This window comes from Aotus nancymaae, unplaced genomic scaffold (genome assembly GCF_030222135.1).
Source record: "Aotus nancymaae isolate 86718 unplaced genomic scaffold, 86718_ANA_hifiasm-v0.15.2.pri h1tg000003l, whole genome shotgun sequence".
NCBI classification, from domain to species: Eukaryota; Metazoa; Chordata; class Mammalia; order Primates; family Aotidae; genus Aotus; species Aotus nancymaae.
Window position 1 is genome coordinate 9,805,967 of NW_026988414.1, and position 22,695 is coordinate 9,828,661.

The 22,695-nt window shown below is 48.0% G+C and overlaps 1 protein-coding gene across 2 annotated transcripts in view; it reads right to left on the minus strand.

Annotated features, from left to right (window-relative positions):
• Positions 1–1,092: 1,092 nt before the first annotated feature.
• Positions 1,093–22,695, minus strand: part of MORN5 (MORN repeat containing 5) — a 38,581-nt gene continuing 16,978 nt past the window's right edge. For both annotated transcript variants that reach the window (XM_012457898.2, XM_012457897.2), the window contains one exon: positions 1,093–1,291. Coding sequence is in view for 1 of the 2 variants with exons in the window: in XM_012457897.2 (XP_012313320.2) it covers positions 1,212–1,291 (80 nt within the window). In the remaining variant the exon portion in view is untranslated. The remainder of the gene's footprint in view (positions 1,292–22,695) is intronic.

Below are 22,695 nucleotides of genomic sequence, written 5' to 3' on the forward strand. Positions count from 1 at the left end.
ATCATCTCATTTAACCACACAGCTACTGTATTGTTTTAAAGCATTATTATAATTATTTTTTGTATGATGCTAAAGCCACATTCTTTTTTTTTTTTTTTTTTCCTTTTTTTGTGACAGAGTTTTACTCTGTCACCCAGGCTGGAGTACAATGGTGCAATCTCGGCTCACTGCAACCTCCACCTCCCATGTTCAAGCAATTCTCATGACTCAGCCTCCCAAGTAGCTGGGATTACAGGCACATTCCACCATACCTGGCTAATTTTTGTATTTTTAGTAGAGATGGGGGGTTTCACCATGTTGACCAGGCTGGTCTTGAACTCCTGGCCTCATGTGATCCGCCTGCCTCGGCCTCCCAAAGTGCTGGGATTATAGACATGAGCCACCACACCCGCCCTCCAAAGCCACATTCTTTCTGTGGCATCATGCTGATTCTGTGCTTAGGAGGTGAGGTTCAAATGGGGGAGCTGCCAGCAGGGAAAGGCAGACCTAAGTAATCATTCTTGGGCCCAGCTTGTCCAACCCACCTTGTTTTGTTGTTGTTGTTTTTCTGTTCTGTTTTGTTTTAGGCTTTCAGCAGCCTGAAGCCGTGGTTTTTAGTTTCCGTCTCTAGTGTTAAGTGGAAACAAGGGATGAGGAAGCGGCTTCACGGACCCAACCAGAAACAGAAACTAAGAACCCATGACTGTATTCTCTCCCTTGGACACCCTTGCCACCAGCCGTGGGTCTGGGCACAGTGATCAGGTCCTACTGCCCTCTGAGACCAAGCAAGTCACTCTCTCTCTGAACCTCAGATTCCCCATCTGCAAAAGCCTTCCCCTTGCAAGGCAGTTGTGAGGAGCGGAGATAATGCACATACACTACCTGCGCTGGTTAGTGCTCAATTACACCCACCTATTATAATAAAGGGGTGGTTCTCAAATGTTCAGATGCATGAGAAATGCTGGGAATGCAAATTACTAGGCCCCATTCCCAGAGATTCTGATTGGCAGGTCTAGGGTGGGGCCTAGGGATATCTGTAGCTCACACTTTTGTCCAGGTGAAATGATGCCCACCGAGAAACAAGCTTTTAAGGAAAATACGCCTGCAACCTCCGACCACAGAAAGTCTTTATTCCTGAGTAAAAAGTCAGGTTCTAGAATGACAGCGTGTCCTCCAGGGCAGCTAATGCCAGTAGGGCAGATGGAAACCTCTGGTGGAGGCAGCCACGGAGTTCACAGCTTGGGCCTGTGACCCACGATCTCGTTGTAGCCCTTTCTACAAGTACGGGTGATCCACTCATGCTCGTCATCATCTGCAAGGAAAGAGGAAGAGCTGATCACGCTCGGTGCTCGCTGGGACCTTTCCTGGCCTGGGTGTCCCACAGGTGGGGCCTTGGGACTGGGATGGTCTGTCGATGGCCAGTCTGTTGAGCTTTGTATGGGGAGGAACAGACCTTTCATTTACACTGAATGCCTCGAAGTACCTGGTCTTGGGGAAATTGAACCCAAAAGGGTTTCTAGCTGTGGGTGCTGCTGGCGGGAGGCAAGCGTGAGGTGGTCTGGCTGCCCTGAGCTCCACTGATCCTGACAGGCAGAGAGCACTGCTTCACAGTGGGGCACTTGCCTGGTCTGACAGCCCATGCACGGCAGCCCCGGGACAGCGGGTCTAGCTTGCTGGTGGTGCTAGGAGACAGAGTCCTGAGATTTTCCTTTCCTTTCTAGGCTCTCCATTCTTGACCCTTTAAAGAACCCATGGTTTCCCCAGAGGACTAACAAGCTCTTATTTACTCCAGGCCTTTCAGTGGGGAACAGAGAGGAGCAGCAGCTGCTGCTGTGCCCTGAAGGCCCTAGACGCAGGGTCTCCTTAGTTTAATCTTCATAACCAACTATGCAGTGCAGTTCTCCACCATCTTACAGATGAACAAACAGAGGCTCACAGAGGTCCAGGCACTTGTCCACAGCCACAGGGTCAGCATGTGGGACAGCTCAGATTGCAGCTGGAACCTAGGATTGTCCAGCTACAAAGCCTCTTCTGTTTTTTAAACCTCAATAGAGAGAGTTGAGTGAATCTCACTCTTCAGTCCACAGCAGCCGCCATCGTCTCTCTGTGGAAGAACCCTCCATGGATTTACTTTGTTTTCATTTTTCCTACCTCCAAACCCACGCTGGGCCCCTCCTCCACCACTGTAGGGACCTACTCCAATGATGGGCTAGAGATCCCAAAAGATGCATGTTGCTCTGTCAAATATGTGCTGCTGTTTTGCATACCAATGTGTTTTTAATTTACAGAAATGGCATTGTGCTGTGGCTTCCACTATGTCTCACTTTTTTTCATGCAGGACCTAGTCGTGCTGCTGTGTGCACACCCAGCTCTTTGCTTCTTACTGCTGCCTAATATTCCATGCTTGGCTTCCATCACATTTTCCTCTCTGTGCTGGTGTGGACACAGAGGTTGACTGCAACTCCCGCTACCAGGAACAATGCTGGGACAAGCATTCCTGGGCACACCCCTTCACAGATACATGGACAATGTCTCTAGAGTTACATTCCCTCCAGGAGGAGGGTCACGGAGTCCTGCACATCCTTCCCACACCATCCTTCCAGCTGCCCATGCTCTTTCCACACCATGCTGGCTGCCTTCTCCCTGCCGTCCTGCCTCTCCACCTTCCCACCACCCCTCCCTTCCCTTGGTGCCACCCCTGCCTTTAACCAGTTCTCCTGAAGGCCACAGCACTGGAGGAGTTCTTGCCTCCTCTCCTTACTCTGTGTCTAGCCCAGTGCCTCCTGCCGAAGAGAAGGAAGGATGGGTCTGCCCACCCTCCTTGGGTGACAAATGACAGATGCTTGGGAACAAGGGCACTCCCTGAGAGCTGAAACACAGAGAGTTCACAGAAAGCTTTCCTGAACCAGATCCCCTGCCAGGGATGCCTTCCTCTTCTGTGAAAGGCACCAGACCCAGGGGCAGAGAGGTGCAGGCTCACAGATAGCCTATGTGTGCTTGGTGCTTTGCAGACACTGTGTCTCACTGGATCTTTGTAACAGCCCAGTCGGGTAGGGGAGAGCCTTATCCTAAGGATCCAAACCAAGGTTCACCAGGCTCTGCAGCCTGACCTCTCACCCCAGGGCAGATGTGAGCAGGCCAGGAGCTGAGGCTGCCGCCACATCAGCAACCACTTCCCCGCCATTTCTTTACATAGGACCTCAGGAAAACGGCTTGCTGCCCGGCACACTCTGGCAAGCAGCCAGTGAGCCTCAGTTGCCTCTGGGGAGGCTGCCTGGGAGGCCCCGCTGAGGCTGGGAAGCCCAGGGGTGGGGAAAGAGAGATGATGTGTCAGCACACAAGGAGTTAAACGCTGGTGGAGCCCACTTTTGCCACACTGTGAGCAGCCTGGTTGGTAATTACAGTTCTGAAGTCTCCAGGCTATTCGAGTCAGTGCAGCTGCAACCTCTTCAGCAGTAACCCCTGAAACCAGACAGACTGGGTTTATTGTGCTGAACCAGTCCTCAGGCCCCTCCCTGATCGTTAAAAATTGACAGCAATGGACTTAACAGCCCTCTTCACTACCCCTTTCACTCTCTACCTGGCTGTACAGCCACCAATTTGAATCACAGATGCCTCCCCTCCCAGCAGCTGCTCACCAACCCTCCCTCCGCCTCCCCTGCGCCTCTCTACGGCTCCCCTGGCCCTGCCATGCCAGGGTGAGGCTGCCGAAGCACATTTCATCAATATTTAAAATGAAATTAAACCTGCAGCTTTGATTAATGCCTCCCAGATCCTGGGAGTTGTGATTACTATTTTGCAAATTGCGATTGTTGGAATATGTTAATATGATTGTCTGAGAACATCTTCACCTTCTCAGATAATTTCCCTCCTTTTTGGTAGGAGGGGAGAGGGAGAGAAGGGAGAAAAAAGATGGGAAAAAACAGCCCACAAACTCTTTAATCAATTGTAAATTATTACCTTTGGCACAACTGCCAGTGGTGCAGAGAGATGGAAGATTTCTGGTTTGGTATATTTATCTTAAAAATTTTTGGTCCCCACTGGCCCAGTAATTCCACTCTGGGACACTATCTTAAAGGGATAATCTATTTCTCTCAGAACTATTTAGAATCAGGAAAAAGGAAAATGACCTACACTTCTAAAAACGAGGAAATGATTATTTTGTTATATATGCATTCATTTAACAAATAATTATGTGCCAGGCGTGGTGCTAAATTCGAGGAGGTGGATACTGTAAGGCACGTGAGGGGATATTTAGCAGCTTGGAAAATAATTGTTAGGAAGTTTGTATAGCAACATGGGGGAAATATTTTTGATGTGATAATAAGCAAAAGAAAAATGCAAGAAGAGATAAGAAATAAAATTACACATTGTATATGTTGTGTAAAAACTGCACAGAAGAAAGTTAAAGATAAATTGAAATGTGAATAATAGCCCTGAGTAGTGGGACAAGAGACTTTCTCTTTTTTCTTTTATTTCCCCAATCTTCTTTCACTAATGGGTATTGACAATAGAAAAAAAATTGAAATAATTATTGGGTTTTTTTCCTACCCTCCAATTTAACGTCTTGGTAATTTCATGCATTTTGTTAATTGAGATAAGATATTTTGGCTGGGCGTGGTGGCCCATAACTGTACTCCCAGCACTTTGGGAGGCTGAGATGGACAGACTGCTTGAGCCTGGGAGTTTGAATCCAGCCTGGGCAACATGGCAAAACTTCCTCTCTACAAAAAATAGAAAACTTAGCTGGGTGTGGTGACAAGCGCCTGTGGTCCCAGCTACTTGGAAGGCTGAGATGGAAGCATCACCTGAGCCTGGGGTGGTCGAGGCTGCGGTGAGCTGTGATCACACCACTGCACTCCAGCCTGGGTGACAGAGTTGAGACCCTGTCTCTAAATAACTAATTAACTAAATAAAATAATATTTCTGGGTTCCTAGAAATACCAACAGGGTTCTTGAACTCCTGAAAAGCAAAAAGAACTTGCATAAAGATATTGGTAAAAATGCATAAATATCAGAATAGACAAATCTGTGCAGGAGAATTCCAGGTAATTTATGTACTCTGCCCTCAAAGAGTTGGAGCAAAAATCCCCACTTCTGGAAAAAACCCCACTTCTGTGGCTGTGCATAGTGACTTCCAAAGAGTACAGTGTGGAAAGGGAGCAGGGGGAAAGGAACTTTATAACAGAGAAACCTCACAAACACTACCTCAGCCAGGTGATCAAGGTCAACAGCAACATTGGTTAGTCATGGTGACAGTCTGGACCCTTGATAGGATGGGATGAAAATGACACTTTATCTCTGTGATCTTCCTCCCAAACCCACAACTCCTATCTAATCATGAGAAAAACATCAGACAGATTCCAGTTGAAGGGCATCCTACAAAATATCTGACTAGGATTCCCCAAAACTGTTATCAAAAACAAGGAAAGCCTAAGCCACGCTCATTCCCCGGTGGAGCCTAAGGAGACAGGGTGGGATCCTGGAACAGAAAATGGACATCAGGGAAAGGCATCTGTAAAAATTACGGGCTTTAGTGAATCACAACATCAAATATTAGTTCATTAATTGTGACAGATGTATCATCCGATATAAGACCGTCATAACGGGAAATTGTGTGTGGGGTATATTGACAACTCTGTACTATATTTGCGAGAATTCTGTTAATTTAACTGCTTTCAAATAAACAGTTTAAGAAATACATGAAAATCCAGTGTGCTCCCTAAAAGGTGAGATTCTCCTTCACAGACCCAGACATCCAAATTGAAGTCATTCACTCTCTTTTCATTCATGGTCCCCGCATATCACAATTTTTGAATCTATACTTGTTTGCTTTTTTTTCTTTTTTTGAGATGGAGTTTTTGCTCTTACTGCCCAGGCTGGAGTGCAATGGCGTGAGATCTCGTTGATTGGCCAATGAGAGACAGGGCATAGTGTGGACGGGAAGGGTTGATTGGCCAGTTGTTCACTAAGACTTTTCTAGGTATGATAATAGAAATATGCCATCCATATATACAAAATAAGCTGTGCTTTTAGTCTCTAGAGCTGTGCTGTCCAACATGGTAGTCACTAGCCACGTTGTAACCATTGAACACTTGAAATCCGGCCAGTCCTACCTGATGTGTGCTGTTAGTGTAAAATACACACCAGATTTCAAACATATACTGCAAATAAAACAATATAAAATAGTACTTTTTTATATTGACTATGTATCGAAGTGATAACACTTTGGATATATTGGTTTAAATTATATATACGACCGGGCGCAGTGGCTCACGCCTGTAATCCCAGCACTTTGGGAGGCTGAGGCGGGTGGATCACGAGGTCAAGAGATTGAGACCATCCTGGCCAACTTGGTGAAACCCCGTCTCTACTAAAAACACAAAAATTAGCTGGGCGTGGTGGCACGTGCCTGTGGTCCCAGCTACTCGGTAGGCTGAGGCGGAAGAATCGCTTAAACCCAGGAGGCGTAGGTTGCGGTGAGCCAAGATCGCGCCACTGCACTCCAGCCTGGCAACAGAGCAAGACTCCGTCTGAAAAAAAAAAATTATATATATATATATGTATCTAGATACATACATATATAATGTATGTATATATATATGTATCTATACATATTTTTTATTATATATTATATATCATATATTATATATTATATATATATATGTATCTATACATATATATATATATATATATATTTTTTTTTTTTTTGAAACGGAGTTTTTCTCTTGTTACCCAGGCTGGAGTGCAGTGGCGCGATCTCGGCTCACCGCAACCTCCGCCTCCTGGGTTTAAGCGATTCTTCCACCTCAGCCTCCCGAGTAGCTCGGATTACAGGCGCCTGCCACCACGCCCAGCTAATTTTTGTGTTTTTAGTAGAGACGGAGTTTCACCATGTTGGCCAGGCTGATTTTAAACTCCTGACATCAGGTGATCCACCCGCCTTGGCCTCTTAAAGTGCTGGGATTACAGATGTGAGCCACCACGCCCTGCCTGCATATTTTCTCATATAATGTTTTTCTCTCCCATTAGACTGTAAGCTGTCAGTGCAGTGACCATGTCTGATTTGTTGACCACTAGACCCAGCATACAGTAGGTGCTTAATAAATTCTCCCCCAGATGAAGTCTGGAATAAGCCTTTTTCATTCTGACTGTATCAGTTGCCATCAACAAATATTCCCTATGCACCCACTTCTTGGCATCCAGGTCTCAACTGAAATGTCACCTTCTCAATGACCCTAATCTAGCCACCTCCCCTCCCAGCCACTCCATCTTGTCTTCATTTTAGTTTCTCCATAGCATAAGCCACTCCCTGCATATACATTTGTTTACGTTCATGTTGTCTCCCTCCCCGTCCAGACTGGAAGCTCCAGTGAGACCAGGAGCCCTGCCTGCTTGTCCACTATGATATCCTAGTGCTTAGGAGAGCATCTGGCACATAGTAGGTTCTCAGTTGATATCTTTTGAATTAATGAATGAATTGGCAAGCCTAATCCTGTGGTCAGCCCTGGCCAATGCCAGGGACAGATGGGACTGAGGCCAGCAGAGAGCACTGCCAGGACCTAGGTACACTTCAGTTTTAGATCTGTCTGTCTTTGGGACAGAAGGATGTCTTTATTCCAGTTCTGAAGCTTTGGAAGTAACCTTGCTGCCACCTGCATGCCCTGCCCCCATAGGTCATTAGGAGAACTGGGCTTTTTATAGAGAAGAAAAGGAACTTATTGTGAGAGAGACCCCAACTATGACCATGAGCTACCCCAATGGAAAACTTCCCTGAAAAGGTTCCCCATTCCTCAGCCTGGCCTTCAAGGCCTCCTGGTCCCCCTGTTCTCCTCTCCACTCCCTCACAGCTCCCCTCACACTAAAATGCAGCCGCTGGAGGAATTGCAGTAGTCCACATGCGCATGCTCGCCAGTGCCTCTGTGCCTTTGCATCTGCTGTTCCAGAGCCTCTCAGAGCACAACAGAGGCCCGAGGTGCTTTCCATTTTGCAGTATCAGGATACATAAAATTGAAGACAGGCCTGAGCAAGATGATAACAATTGCAGTATAGTTTAAATATTTACATTTGACAAATTACTACCTTTTTTCCCTTTGAGACGAGTCTCGCTGTGTCTCCAGGCTGGAGTGCAGTGTTGCGATCTTGGCCCACTAACTTCCGCCTCCCGGGTTCAAGTGATTTTTCTGCCTCAGCCTCCTGAGTAGCTGGGACTACAGGTGCGTGCCACCAAGCCCAGCTAATTTTTGCATTTTTAGTAGAGATGAGGTTTCACCATGTTTGCCAGGATGGTCTCTATCTCTTGACCTTGTGATCTGCCCGCCTTGGTCTCCCAAAGTGTTGGGATTATAGGCGTAAGCCACTGCGCCCGGCCGACAAATGACTACTTTTAACACAAACAACCAAATGTAGTATGAGTGTGTTATTCTAGGATTTCTCCCAAAAAAGTTTAAGTTCACAGTGTGCTGAAGGCAGTATGGTCAGGAAAGGGGGTGTGAATTTCAAGTTGTCTGATGAACAGGGTCCTCCTTCAGTCTGTCACAATCCACACTTAAAAGCGCCATGAATGTGTGGGCTGGGCCTCCTGCCCTCTTGCCTGTCTCTCACCCCCACAGACCCTGCGTGGATGTCAGCCTTCCCTGAGCCGGGACGAGGTCACAGTGTTGGTCATGGTGACCCCCTCCAGCCTGGGGCAGCCCTGTCCCATTTACTTTTGATCGTCAGGGCCTAGCACAGATCTGGCAATTAGAAAGTATTTCATAAATGCATAGTGAATAATGAATAAAGAAATGTAAATTTGAGGATATAAAAGTAATAGGTTTACCCTGTGGGGTTTTGACAAAGGAGGAAGAATTTCTTCCCCACCCTGGGCAAATGGAGCTGCTGAGAGGGCAAGGCAGGCACGCCAAGGGCAAGTCCAAGGCCGCCAGCTGCTGGTTCCTTTTGTGACTTGAGGCAATAGATTGGGCAGCCCTACCACATGGAAAGGCTGGGTTATGGGGTCATACCTTGGCACTAACCACACTCAGGAAGCTCAGAGCCCGGCTGGCCTGGGACTTGCCTCTCAGTGAAGGTGGGGAGGAGCTGACCTGTACAGGCCACAGCTGTGCCAGGCCTGCTGAGCTGTGTCCAAGTCACGGGTGACATTAGTGCAGCCTGCAGGTCCATGCAGAGCTTGGGGGAAAAGAGATCCTGAAAGTCTCAGAACAGCTGCAAGGAAATATCAGCTCTTCAGAAGGTTAGCAGGGAGGACGCAGTGTGGCATGATGGTTAAGAGCGCGGGCGTTGGAACTCTGTGCCACTAACTCAGAGACCTGGAGCAAGTGGCCTCACGCCTCCCTGGGTCTCATTTCCTCATCTACAATGATGCCTGCCTTGAAGGCTTGCATGAGGACCAAGTGAGATCATTCCCTAAAAAAAGGTTAACATAGCACTTGGTGCACGGGGAAGGCCAAAAACCAAAAGAAACACCAGACGTTATCTTTGGAAAGTGGGACTTTAGGGCTCATGTGGTAACACAGCAAAGACTGGCAGGAGTCCCGCAGCCAAACAGGCCTGGGTTGGATGCTGAACCACCAATTCGCTGGGTGATTTGGGGCGCGTCACCCCCATCTCTGAGCCAGGCTCCTCGTCTTTGCAGCAGGTTTCACCCGACTTTCCGCAGAGGGCAGAGTGAGGACTGGCCCGGATGAACGGCACTCGGTGGGCACCCAGGAATGGAAGCTACAATCACCATTATGATGGGTCTTGCATTCCCAAACTGGATGCCTATAAGGGAGTGTCTTTCAGGGACTTGCTCAGGACATCCCTAGGACTTCTGGTTCTCTGCCAGGATGGACAGGGAGTCCGCGGGAGGAGGAGGCCTTCATACAAGGATCAGTGCCATAAAGATCAAGGGCCACAGCTCAGCTAATAATTTTTGTTCAAAGGCAGCAGGGCAGGCCGGGGCAGGCGAGCCCAGGGAAGGCAAGCAGGCAGATTGGGGTCACTGCACACCCACAGGCTGGGCTCTGCCTGCTCTTGGCACACCTTTGGGCTGGGCACACCTGCGGTCACCACTGCTATGCAGCTCCCACCCTATGTGAGTGAGGGGGCTGGGGTGGGGACTAGGAAAGGGAGGAGACCAAGATGAAACAAAGCGTCTGCCTTGGGAGAGTGGCAGAGCTCACACTGGCCGGGCACTTAGGAGGTGCCCACCTCTGCGTGTATGTGGGAGGCCGTACTCGTCCTCTCCTCAGTGAGCGAGATGTGGCTGTCTCCACTTAAGATGAGAAAACTGGGGGTGAGATGATTTGCCCCAATTCCTACCATCAGGCCAGAGGGAAGGGCCCAGTGTGCCTGGCACCCAAGTCATGCTCGGTGAAGCTGCCAGTGTGTGCACAGGCACAGGTGTGTATATTTCCATCCAACTGTTCTCACACCAGCGTAAGTGTGAAGAGATTGTGTGTGTGTGGGGGGGGAGTGGCTGCAGCAGTGGGAAGGTGTGCACATGGTGTGTGACTCATGTGACTGCCTGAGTGTGGCAGATGTGAGCCCCTAAAATCTCAGTGTGTTCCATCACATGCAGAGGGCAGAGGCATTTCCAACCCACAGAGACAGCCCAGGGCTCATGGTGAATGCCAGGATGGCGGTGAGCACAGGGCTGGGCCAGGCCCTGGGGGAAGGAAGCTTCTGTTATAGGGGCTGTCATCTTTTGGGGGGTCTAGGCCCATCTTCAGAGGGCTCCAGGCTGGGATTGGGGGTGCACTGCAAAGCAGGCTCCCCAGCTTGTGGGCACCTATAGATCTCATCCACCGCCCTGCCACACCCTCTGTGCAAATGCAGGCTATGTGAGCTGGTGGGGCAGGGCCACGGCAGTGCCACAGTGAGGGTGGCAATGCTCAGGCATCCCCATCACCACTCCTGACAAGAAAGAGGCTTTGAACTTTGCTGGCAGTGCTGGTGGCCAGAGGCCAAGGCCACAGCATCGTCAATATTGACTGAGGAGTCATTGCCTAGGCAGAGCCTGCCACAGGGCGGGGAGGTGGGAGGCCTTGGGGCTGCTCTGGCTTTTCCCCATACAAGAGCATCTTCTGGGCTGGGCGGAGGGCTGGGCCAAGCACCCACAAGCTTCTCAAGGCCTATTCAAATGTAAACGGCTTAGAAAAAGATGATTGACTCTAATAGAAAAAAAAGAAAAACTACAAAAGTGAAATTAATAAATGTTATAATTAATGCATTCAGACTTAATTATTAAATTTAGGAATCAAAACAATTTTATTACACTTGAAATCCATTTGTAGGCTCCATTTCCTCATTTTTCGAGAATTCTCCAGTATGCATGACTCTCAGGAAATCATGGCCAATTGTTAAAGACTCATCGTGAAACAGTTTACCAAGCAACAGTAACATTTTTATATTGAATGTGGGATTTATATTTCATGTGGATACACTTTGTTTTAATATGTGGAAATAATTTCCTCTTTTTTTTTTTTTTTTTTTCAGATGGAGTCTTGCTCTGTCACCCAGGCTGGAGTGTAGTGATCTTGGCTCCCTGCAACCTCTGTTTCCTGAGTTCAAGTGATTCTCCTGTCTCAGCCTCCTGAGTAGCTGCGATTACAGGTGCCTGCACTGTGCCTGGCTAATTTTGTATTTTTAGTAGAGACAGGTCTCTACCAACATGGTGACCAAGCTGGTCTTGAACTCTTGACCTCTATCTCTCCAGCCCACACTGGGTCCCTCTGCCTTGAATGTCCAGCTGAGACCCACTCCTCCATACTCATCAAAGCCCAGTCTGCCCATCACAGCTGGAGTGAGGCCTCCTTGACACCTTCCCCATTCCCCAACACATAAGCCTTCTCAGTTGCTCCATCTGGGGCACCCCGGCCTTTGCCCATGTTGCTCCTTCCCTTCCATGCAGCAGAATCCACCCACCATCCTTTTAGACCTAGCCAAACTCCACCTTTTGTGTCTCTCTGGCCTTTGCCCATGTTGCTCCTTCCCTTCCATGCAGCAGAATCCACCCACCATCCTTTTAGACCTAGCCAAACTCCACCTTTTCCAGGACACCGTCTGGACTGCTTGGGACACACTGATGCTCTTTTCTGTGTGTGTGGCACACAGTGAATGTAGCTCCTGGCACCACTGAAACAGTGACACTCCCAGTTTTCTGGAAAGAATCTCATATTTAATATTTAAAGTTAAACATCATAGGGAATATAGAATTGTGTTGGACTGTTTCCTACGCTTTTTTATGGTTTATGTTATTTTGATTTCTAAACTGTATTTTGAGGGGTGGGAGTTTCCTTATAGTCTTTTGAACATGAGGCTCCCTAAGGGGCCCAGGCCTCTGTCCAGAGAATACCCATCCCAGTCCTGTGACTGTCTATTTATGCATATGTTCCCTCTAGCCCTGTACTGGTTTTGGTGGGGCCAGGCACAGGGTCTGATCCCCACGTGAAACCCTGGTGAATGCAGGGCCTCAACAAAGGCCTGTGTCTGGGGGGAGCTTTGGAGGCTTAAGGCTCTAGGTGCATAAGAAATGATGAGGATGATGGGGACATAGCCATAACAGAATGCCCAGGGCTGGGTAGACAGATCAGAAAACCATAGGCCTCTAGTCCAGTCTTCAAACTAGAATCAAAAGCAGATGGGAGGAGGCCAGAGTGCAGTTTGCCATGGTAACACTGGCTCCTCTCTTTGGGATGTGAAGTTAAGGAGGCCCCTGCTTTCCACATTTTCACCCTGGGTGTAAAAGGATCACAACTGTGATTGCCAACATGCACCAAGGCCTTCACTTGGGCCAGCTGCTGCTCTTGTTGGAGATGACACCATCTCACTTCATGCATGTCATCTCACTTCAGGCCACAATCCTGGAAGGGAGGTCTATTTCTGTCCCCATTTTTCAGATGAAGAAACTGAAGCTCAGAGAAGTTAAGGGCCTAGCTCAAGGTCACACAGCTGGTGAGTGGCAGAACTGGGATCTGCTTGCAGATCTGGCTGGCTCTAAATCCCTGCCTGTAGCCCTGTCCGCCTTCCTGGACCTGAGGGGTTTCAGTCAACAGCCCTGAGTTCCAGAGCCTGGGCTGAGGAAGAAAGTAGGTTCCTGCCCCATGGGCTCTGGCTTTCCACTCACTTCTATTAAAGGAGACAAAACAGACCATTATAGTGCTGGCTCAAGTTGACTCCAGCCACGGAAGGGGAAGCTGTGTCCTTCAAATGCCTCCAGGAGGCTGCCGTGGGGGTGGGGGGTCAGGGGAGGTATTGTTAACAGAATCCGATGGGCACCATGGCTGGAAGGGGAATTTCCAGGGCCTTTGGAATTGGGGTGGGGAGAGAGGATGGCAACGGGCAATTCCTGCAGTCCAGGGAGAGGTGGCAAGCTGGGCAGGCTGTTATTCCTAGAGCAAAGGTCTTGACAGGGCTCTATGGATGGCTTCCAAGCGACCAATCCCGCCCTCTGTAGGCAAAATTCTGTTTGTGAAATCCAGTGTATTTCTCTGGGGAGAAGTCCATAGCTGGGCCTAGATTCTCAGAAAGGTTCATGGTTCAGAAAAGGCCACAGCATATCTCATCAGTTCAGAGCATGGCCTCCAGTGTCAGAGGGACCTGGGTTCATATCCTGGTTCCTCCCTTTACTACCTACTTGATCATCAGTAAATAACTTACCCCCAAGCCTCAGTTTCCCCATCTGCCAAATATGAATAAGGGTCTATTCCTCAAAGAACTAGGATGTGGTAAGTCCCTGGCACCGTGGAGGCATTCAATACTCATAACTTTCCTTCCTACCCCTTTTGCTTACAGCAAATGCCCGTCTGCTGGCAGGGATGTGCGATTGGTGCGGGCATTTCATTTGGCAGTTACAGCATATTATCCCTCCACAAAGCCTTCATTACAGTGCTGCTAACAACACTGCAGATAAAGCATGGATGTCCCTGCATGCCAGCCTCCAGGTGATTATAACATTTTGATAAATTGCCTTTTGTCTCGCTGGAGGGATGACAGCAGGAGGGGACTGTGGGGGAGTCTCACTCGGCCATTTTGCAAAAACCGCAAGGAAGGCACTGTGGCAAGGTAGCCTGGGTTTGCAGAAGGATTTCTGGCCAGCAGTGAGAAACCAGGGTGCCGGCCCTGGCTCTACCACAGGCAGACTATATGGGGTTGGACACATGATTTGCCCTCTCTGGGTCTCAGATTTCTCATCTGTCAGGCAAAGCCTGTGGCTTCAAGACGAGGGGAGTCTTGGTTTGTCAGTGGCATTGAAAGACTTGTTTATTGGCCAATTTTTGAGCAAGAAAGTGGGCAGAGAACTATCTTGGGAATAGTCATCTGCAACCTTACACTCTTTGGATGTGTACTTTTTATATCTCTATAAAATATAGGGCTGCTAGGAAGGCCCCGGTTGTTTCTTTCTTTCACTCGTACACTCCAATTTCTCATTCAAAGTCAGCTCTAACATTATTTTAGCTTTGGAGTCAACTGGACCTGGCTTCCAATTCCAGCTTTGCCATTTGCTATCAGTTTGACTTTGGGCAGGCATTTCACCTTGCCTCAGTTTCATCATCTGTAAAGTGGGAATAACAAGGATAACTACTTTGTGGGGTTACTGTGGAGATTAAATAAAATAAAATATATGTAAAGTGCTTAGACCAGTGCCTAGAACACAGTAAGCAGTTGGCAAATGCTGGCTATTATTATTATCCTGCTTTATCACCTGAAACGGTATATGGATAGCTTTATATATCAATAGATCTATTTCCTCATTGCCATTTTTAATGATTGCATTGTATTGTATAGTAAGAATAAAGTATATGTTATTTAACCAGTCCTCTTGTGTTGGACGCTGGGGATGTTTCCAGTTTTCAACGGTCTAAACAGTGCCAGAGAAACTTTAGAAGATAAAAATGGTCTTTCTTCTCTAGGTGTTCACTGTGCAGCTTAGATTTCACCCTTCTCTAAAGCTGGGTGGGGAGCAGATATAAACACCCTGTCTGGGAGCTTTTCACCCGTGCCTCTTTCTTTCTTTTTTTTTTTTGAGACAGAATCTTGCTCTGTCGCCAGGCTCCAGGCTGGAGTGCAGTGGTGTGATCTCAGCTCACTGCAATCCCTGCCTTCCCGGGTTCAAGCAATTCTCCTGCCTCAGCCTCCTGAGCAGCTGGGACTACAGGCACGCACCACCACACCCGGCTAATTTTTGTATTTTAGTAGAGATGGGGTTTCACCATGTTGGCCAGGATAGTCTCGATCTCTTGGCCTTGTGATCCACCCACCTTGGCCTCCCAAAGTGCTGGGATTACAGGCATGAGCGACCGCGCCCAGCCTCTGATACCTCTTTCAACAGATGATCTTGGAGCCGGCCAGAAGTGGAAAGTGGGAAACCTGGGGAGACAATCAAGCCTGAGTGTGAATTCAGGCTCCTGCCGAATTTCCGGGGGAAATTCTTGAACCCCACTGAGCCTCAGTTTCCTCATTGTCAAACAGGGATCACAGGAGTACTCCCTACCCCTTAGGTGAGGGTCTGGTGTGTGGCAAAATCTCAGTCATTGTTAGCTCTCGCCACCACCATCATCACCATCTTCCTCATTATTCTGGTGGTGGCAGCCGAGTCACATAAGCCAGGTTACTTTTCACACCCTAATTCACACCCCTTATTCCCATCATCCACTTAATGGAGTGTACATTCAAATGAGGCACGTGGTCTTGATTTTGAATTCTGTCTGGAACCCACAGGTTCAAACGCAAAAGGGCCCTCTCTGCAAATAATCACTGGTGTGTGATATTTTTAAGAAGCCAAAGCCATTGTTTCTGATTGAAGGAAAGTTTGTGCTATTTTGAAGAGCAGCACGATTAAGCGGTGGCGTTATCTCTTTAACCATTGGGAATTATACGCTGTTTGAAAGATTTGTGAGCTCTAGGACATTTGCCAGATGTGCTTGATTCGACATTTCAGACAACAAAGGGGATAATGTTGGCGGGAATCTTGACGGCATTTCTGATGATCAGGATATTCTTTGAGGATGGTACTGAGACCTTTCGGGGAAGAATTTCAGCTTTTACATAAACTAATTTGGGATGCTCACTCTCTGTCTTCCACAAAGCAAATTTAGTTCATTGTTAGTTGTATATGTTAAAATGGTTACGAGGGTTTTTTCTTTGAATATTAATAATGTGTCTTTCATCTGAGACACTCGCATGGGGTATCATTAATTGGGAGGAGGGAGTAAAGATTAGTGGTACAGTTATTTTGCAAATGATTACTACTAGTAACGTTGAGGCAAGCAACAGCTACATGAAAGAGATACTCATACAAACTGCCAGCGAGGCTCTAGCTTACCCTTCCTAAGAGGAATGACAGGGACGCGTAGGAGGGGGAAGGGCTAGAGTTCATCTCTCAGTTTCCCATCATGGTAAAGGCCATTCACCCAAATAGCTCCAAATGCTTCTTTATTAGCTCACAGTGTATAAAGGAGCACTTTTCAAATAAAGTAACATCTGATTGTGGGGACTGTGGTGTTTTTGTTTTAAAGCTCTAGGATGGACCTTTCCATTCACTTAGGAATCTTAGTGGGCTCCCACTGGGTGCCAGGAACTGTGCTTGGTGGAGGAAGAACTATAAACCACACATGCCCCTACCTAGAGAGAAGACAGATGAATACAGAATAAACCAGGACCACGTAGCTGGCAAGAAGAACGAACAGGACAGGCTTTGGGAATACTGGGGTTTGAATCTGACTATCGATCTCAGCTCACTGCAACCTCCATCTTCCAGGTTCAGGCAATTCTCCTGCCTCAGCCTCCTGAGTAGCTGGGACTACAGTTGTGCGCCACCACACCCAGCTAACTTTTGTATTTTTAGAAGAGACGGGTTTTACCATGTTGACCAGGCTGTTCTTGAACTCCTGACCTCAGGTGATCCGCCCGCCATGGCCTCCCAAAGTTCTGGGATTACAGGTGTGAGCCATCGCCCCTGGCCAAGGTAAGCTGTTAAGGTGCTTGGCACAGAGCCTGGCAAGTATCCGCCACAATAAGCATTCCTTTCCCAGCTTGTCTCCCCAAGCTGTGGATACACAGGCGAAGCCATGTGCCCTCCTTTGAGGGGTACAGGCAAATCTTCCTGGCCTTCTGTTATGTGCTAGGCATTGAGAGACAAGGAGGACTGAGATGGGTGGAGAAAAGAGGGAAAGGCATTCTGCGCTGGGGGAGAGACGAGGTGAGAATAGGCAGTAGGAAGTGCTGGTGTGTTTATCAATGGATGCCAGCTGGTCCTGTCGGACTAGAACATGGGGCAGAAAAGACAGCAGGACGGAACACGGACCTTCAAAGTTAGGCTGGGGCTCTGAGTGCCATAATCACGCGTTTGCAGATCCCAAAGTTTCAGCAGCACCTCATTTTCCAAGCAAAACTCTTGAGGCAGAAAGAGAGCATATCCAGGCCCATCTGTCTCCCTAGAGACTCCTCTCAGGCACTTAGAGAAAGCTTAACAGATCCCAGGGTCTAACTCTTTTCTCTCCGACCCGAGTCAGTAATTATCATAATGGTAACAGCCACAATTACTAATCACGGGACACCTGTCTTGGGCCAGGTGCTGTCCGATGTATTTTGAATAGTCAATCTCACTTTTTTCTAACCATAGTTTCTCCAGTAGGTACGACCACAATGCCCCTTTTACAGATGAGGAGACTGAGGCTCCAAGGGGAAAAGCAACCTCATGATCACAGAGCTGGTCAGTGAAGATCCAGGACTAGAGGCCAGCCTGAGGCATGGACTCCAGGCCAGGCTTTTCACCACCACGCCATGCTGTCTCTCTCACCTCTCCCAGCTCTCCAGCCTCTGTGGGGCAAGAGATCCTAACTCAGTCTCTCTTCTGTTTTGTTTTTGCAGTATTGATTAGAATATATAATAACTGTCTACAGTTGCTATCATTTATGGCTTTATGGTGTCAGGGTAAGCAGCAGTAGGGTGTAGTAGAGTGACCGCTGGGCTGTGGTTAGATGGGAGTGGGTTTGCATTCAAGCTTCACCATCACAAGTCTGTCATTCATCATTCCAAGACCTCGTTTCCCAATCTCAGGATGAGCCCGTTCTCAGCTCACTGGATGCGTGAGCAGTTTATGAGATGCGAGGCCCATGAGCTCGAAGGCTTTAAGGTGGGCACCAGAAATGACCGATGCTGCTAGGGTCACACAGCAGGGAGTGGTAGGGATCTGGGCAGTGCATGGCCCCACCTAGGTGCTCAAACCCAAGCAACTTTAAGAATTGGACCAACCAGACAAAAACTGCAACCAGATTTGTCCTGAAAGCCACTGGGTTGAGACCTCTGACAGATGTTAAACTGCTTTAAAAACTTGGATGTGCAAAGAAATATAATGGATTGTTTTTATTATTCAAAATTATAAGTTGTCTATCATGTGCCAGGTATTGAATTTGGTATAATTAATTGAATAATACGAGGGACCTGGAAGCAGGTGCTCTGCCTGCCTGCTTTGTCTTTGACAAACATTTAATCAGCTCCAACTCATGTGGCCTGTGTGAGATGCTGGGGACACAGTGATGAATCAGACATAGTCACATGGTCCCTGCCCTCAAGCTGCTCCCAGACTAGTGGGAGAGATAGGCTAATAAAGATACTTCTGCTTTCCAGGGCTAAGTGCTATGAGGTAGGCTTGGAAAGCACAGAGGAGGGATGCCCAACCCAGATACAGCAGTGGAGTCGGGGACAGAAGAGACGGTCAGGGAAGGCTGCCTAGAACAATGGTCTACCAACAGTTGGTCCCACCCTTAAGAAGGTTGTGAAATCAATTTAGTGCCTAGCAACCAGCATTTAAAAAAATAAATAGAATAGAAAATATCAGGTCAAGCACAGTGGCTCACACCTATAATTCCAGCACTTTGGGAGGCCCAGGCAGGTGGATCACCTGAGGTCAGGAGTTCAAGACCAGCCTGGCCAACATGGTGAAACCCCGTCTCTACCAAAAATACAAAAATTAGCTAGGTGTGATGGTGCATGCCTGTAGTCTCAGCTACTCGGGAGACTGACACAGGAAAATTGTTTGAACCTGGGAGTCGGAGGTTGCAGCGAGCTGAGATCACACCACTGCACTCCGGCCTAGGTGACAGAGTGAGACTCCATCTCAAAAAAAAAAAAAAAAAGAAAATATCATAGAATGTTGCATGTACAAAATACATCACATGTGTGCACATGTGTATATTCTGGATCATGATGTAAAACATTTCTTACTGTGGATCAAAGGTTTGAGAGCTACTGTTAGACTATGTTGCCTGCCCTGAACCCCAAAGCCTGGCTTCAAAAAATTTTGATCCATGGAAGGATGGATTTAAAATCTCACAGCAAAGGTGACTCTTCTTCTGGTGGCCCAGCCCGTGACCTGCTGTACAATAAGCATTCCCAGCTCTGACCCACCCAGGTGGCATGTGCTTCATAATAGCAGTGGCTGAGGCCCTTGTGTTTACTCTGGGATGGCCTCAGTCACCCATCTCAGGTCCGGAGGCCCAGCAGCCTGCGCCTTCAGGATGCCAACAGGAAGCACTGTTTGTGGGGGCAGATTGGAATGCAGCAGAGAGAGGTCCCTGGCGAAAACAGAAGAGGGACAGGAGCCTGAATCAGTCCCTCGCAGGGTGAGGTGAGTCAGGGGTAATGACTAGGTGGCCACAAACAGAGACTCCTTTTTAGTGGTTTTTCAGGACACTCCGAACTTCATCTGTCCTATAATATCAGGACCAAAATACTCCTTGGCTACCTGTCTCCTCCATCATAGACTCTTACTTAAGGTTGGAAAGGCCCTAGAAATTATCCAGCTCAACTCTCTCATTTTACAGAGAAAGAGAAAGGGGCCCAGAGAGGGAAGGCATTGGCCCAGGGTCATCCAGCAGGCAGCCCGAGAGCCGGGGCCAGGACAAGGAACCCGGGTCACCTACCCCATCACCCTGAGCCCATGGTCCTTGGCATGCTCCTCTCTCCCATCATCTTACCAGAAGGCTCTCCAACCTAATCTTACCTCCTTTGGCCTCTTGTCTATATGTAATCAAAGAAGTCTTTCTAAAGAACAAATGAGTTACGATGCTACCTGCCTAAAGCCTTCCCTTGCTCCCCACTGCCTTAAGGTGAAAGACACCCATAATCTTTACCCTCACCCCGCCCACCTCTCCGCTTTCTCTCTTGCTCTTCGTCCCTTTTATACTGTTAGCTCATGCTCCTGAACTACTTGGAGCTCCCTAGATATGACATGTCCTCTCCCAACGGTGATCATACTGTCCCCTCTGCCTTTAACACTCTTACCAACCCTGCTGCATTTGTCGGCTCTTTTTTAGGTTACAGAGTAGATCTTCCTTTTTCCAGGAAACCTCCTTGGCCTACCAGCCTCCAGAGTAAAGTGTCCCTACTGAGTTCTCTGGCAGCGGCTCTATGATGTTATGATCCGTGTTGCCATCAGTTTCTCCTGGCCCCTGAGAGAAGACTGGGTATAGAAAACAATTCTGCCATCTCTTAGAAGAAAGGGAATGCTGTATGGAAACCAGCAGTTCTCCAGGACACCTCTTCTTGGTACTTCCAGTGACCATAGTGAAAATTAATAAAAAACTAACCCAACCAACTACATAACCAAGAAAGGCAGGATCACTAAGGGTATGGACCCTTCAGGAATGAAGGTTTTGATCACTCTGCTAGGTAAAAAGCCAGGCCAATGGAAGGGTGGGCTGAAGGCAAATGGAGCATGGGATGAATAATGGAAGAAGGAATTTATAAATATTAACAACAGCCTCAGGACCAGTTACAGGAAGAGAACTATAGAAGTGATACAGTTTTTTCTCCTTGCTTGTATGTGCATGTGTATCTGTGTCTATGTCATCTGTCTTTCCATTTATTCATCTATATGCACACTTGGAAAGCACAGAGGAGGGAAGCCCAACACAGACACAGCAGTGGAGTGTGAGACAGGAGAGAAGGACAGACCGACCGAGAGGCGGAGCTTGCAATGAGCTAAGGTTGCGCCATGGCACTCCAGCCTGGGTGACAGAGTGAGACTCTGTCTCAAAAACAAACAAACAAAAAACAAAAGGACCAAGCACAGTGGCTCACGCCTGTAATCCCAGCACTTTGGGAGGCTGAGGCGGGTGGATCACCTGAGGTCAGAGTTCAAGACCAGCCTGGCCAATGTGGCGAAACCCCATCTCTACTAAAAATACAAAAATTAGCTGGGCATGGTGGTACGTGCCTGTAATCCCAGCTACTCGGGAGGCTGACGCAGGAGAATCACTTGAACCACGAGGCAGAGGTTGCGGTGAGCCAAGATCCCGCCATTGCACTCCAGCCTGGGCAAGAAGAATGAAACTCCACCTCAAAAAAAAAAAAAAAAAGAGCTACTGACTCTCAGCCCCAAAGTGACCCTTCTATACTCAACTTGGCAATGCTGGGACCGGAACTGTCTGAACGTTAGTTTTATCAGCCGGCTCCTTGTTAGGGGCTGTAGGCAGACAAAGACTCGCTCCTTTCTGTTGTCCTTGTTGTCCATGCCAGGGGCATCTCTGCAGTGTCATTGAACTTCCAGTTTCCAGTTTGTCCCACACTCCTAGAATCAGCTTCCTCTCTCTCTTAGAGGTTCCACTAGGCAGTGCTCCCCGCCGCCAGAGGTCTGGGTCTCAGCCCTGCAGGAGCCCTGCTCTGAGCTTCCAGGAGCCAGCCCTGGCTGCCCTCTGCTCAGGGCTCTGGGTGGCAGGTCCTGGGGGTCCCTCTGTTAACCTCCGAGGTTCTCACAACCTAATCTCTTACTTTCGTCCCCAGTCCTTGAGGGGTGCCTGCATCCTTCAGTTACTTTCTCTGTTACCTCAATGTCTTCCTTTGCTTTTCCAGTTCCCTGGTAGCCACCAATTTCCTGATATTAAATTCTTTCCATTTTTCTTCTATTTATTTATTTATTTTTGAGGTGGAGTCTCGCTCTGTCACTCAGGCTGGAGTGCAGTGGTGCGATCTTGGCTGACTACAACCTCTGCCTCCCAGGTTGAAGCAATTCTCCCGCCTCAGCCTCCTGAGTAGCTGGGACTACAGGCACATGCCACCATGCCTGTCTAGTTTTTTGTATTTTTACTAGCGACAGGGTTTCACTGTGTTAGCCAGGATGGTCTCAATCTCTTGACGTTGCGATCCACCTGCCTTGGACTCCCAAAGTGCTGAAATTACAGGTGTGAGCCACTGTGCCTGGCAAATTCCGTTTTTCTAACTGAACTCTTACTGATACAAGTAAATATGATGCAGAGTTCTTTCCACACGGATCTTACAGTCTAGTGGGAGAGATACAGATTAGGCAAATAATTATATTTAATTATGTTGAAATAAGGAAAAGCACAAAGTATATTAGCATATTAAAGACCCTGAGAAGTTCTGCAGTAAATAAGCCTGGTTAGCATTGTTTCGGGCAACTTCTCCTTGTCTTATTTGACTGAGAAACTTCATGGTGAACCTGTGATCACCGAGCAGGGTTAGTGTGCTACAGAGTAGTGCATTGTGCAAATGGAAAAGGGAAGTCATTGAGAAAATGTGAGCCGGGGGACTTGGAGCGTGAGCATTTGCCATGTTCCTCCAGTAGCATCCAGTGGGTTAGGAGCAGCTCAGCTCCAGGATTCCAGTGACAGGATCAGGTGACAATTCTACTTGCTCTTTTTTTTTTTTTTTTTTTGAGACTGAGTCTCACACTGTCTCCAGGCTGCAGTGCAGTAGCACAATCTTGAC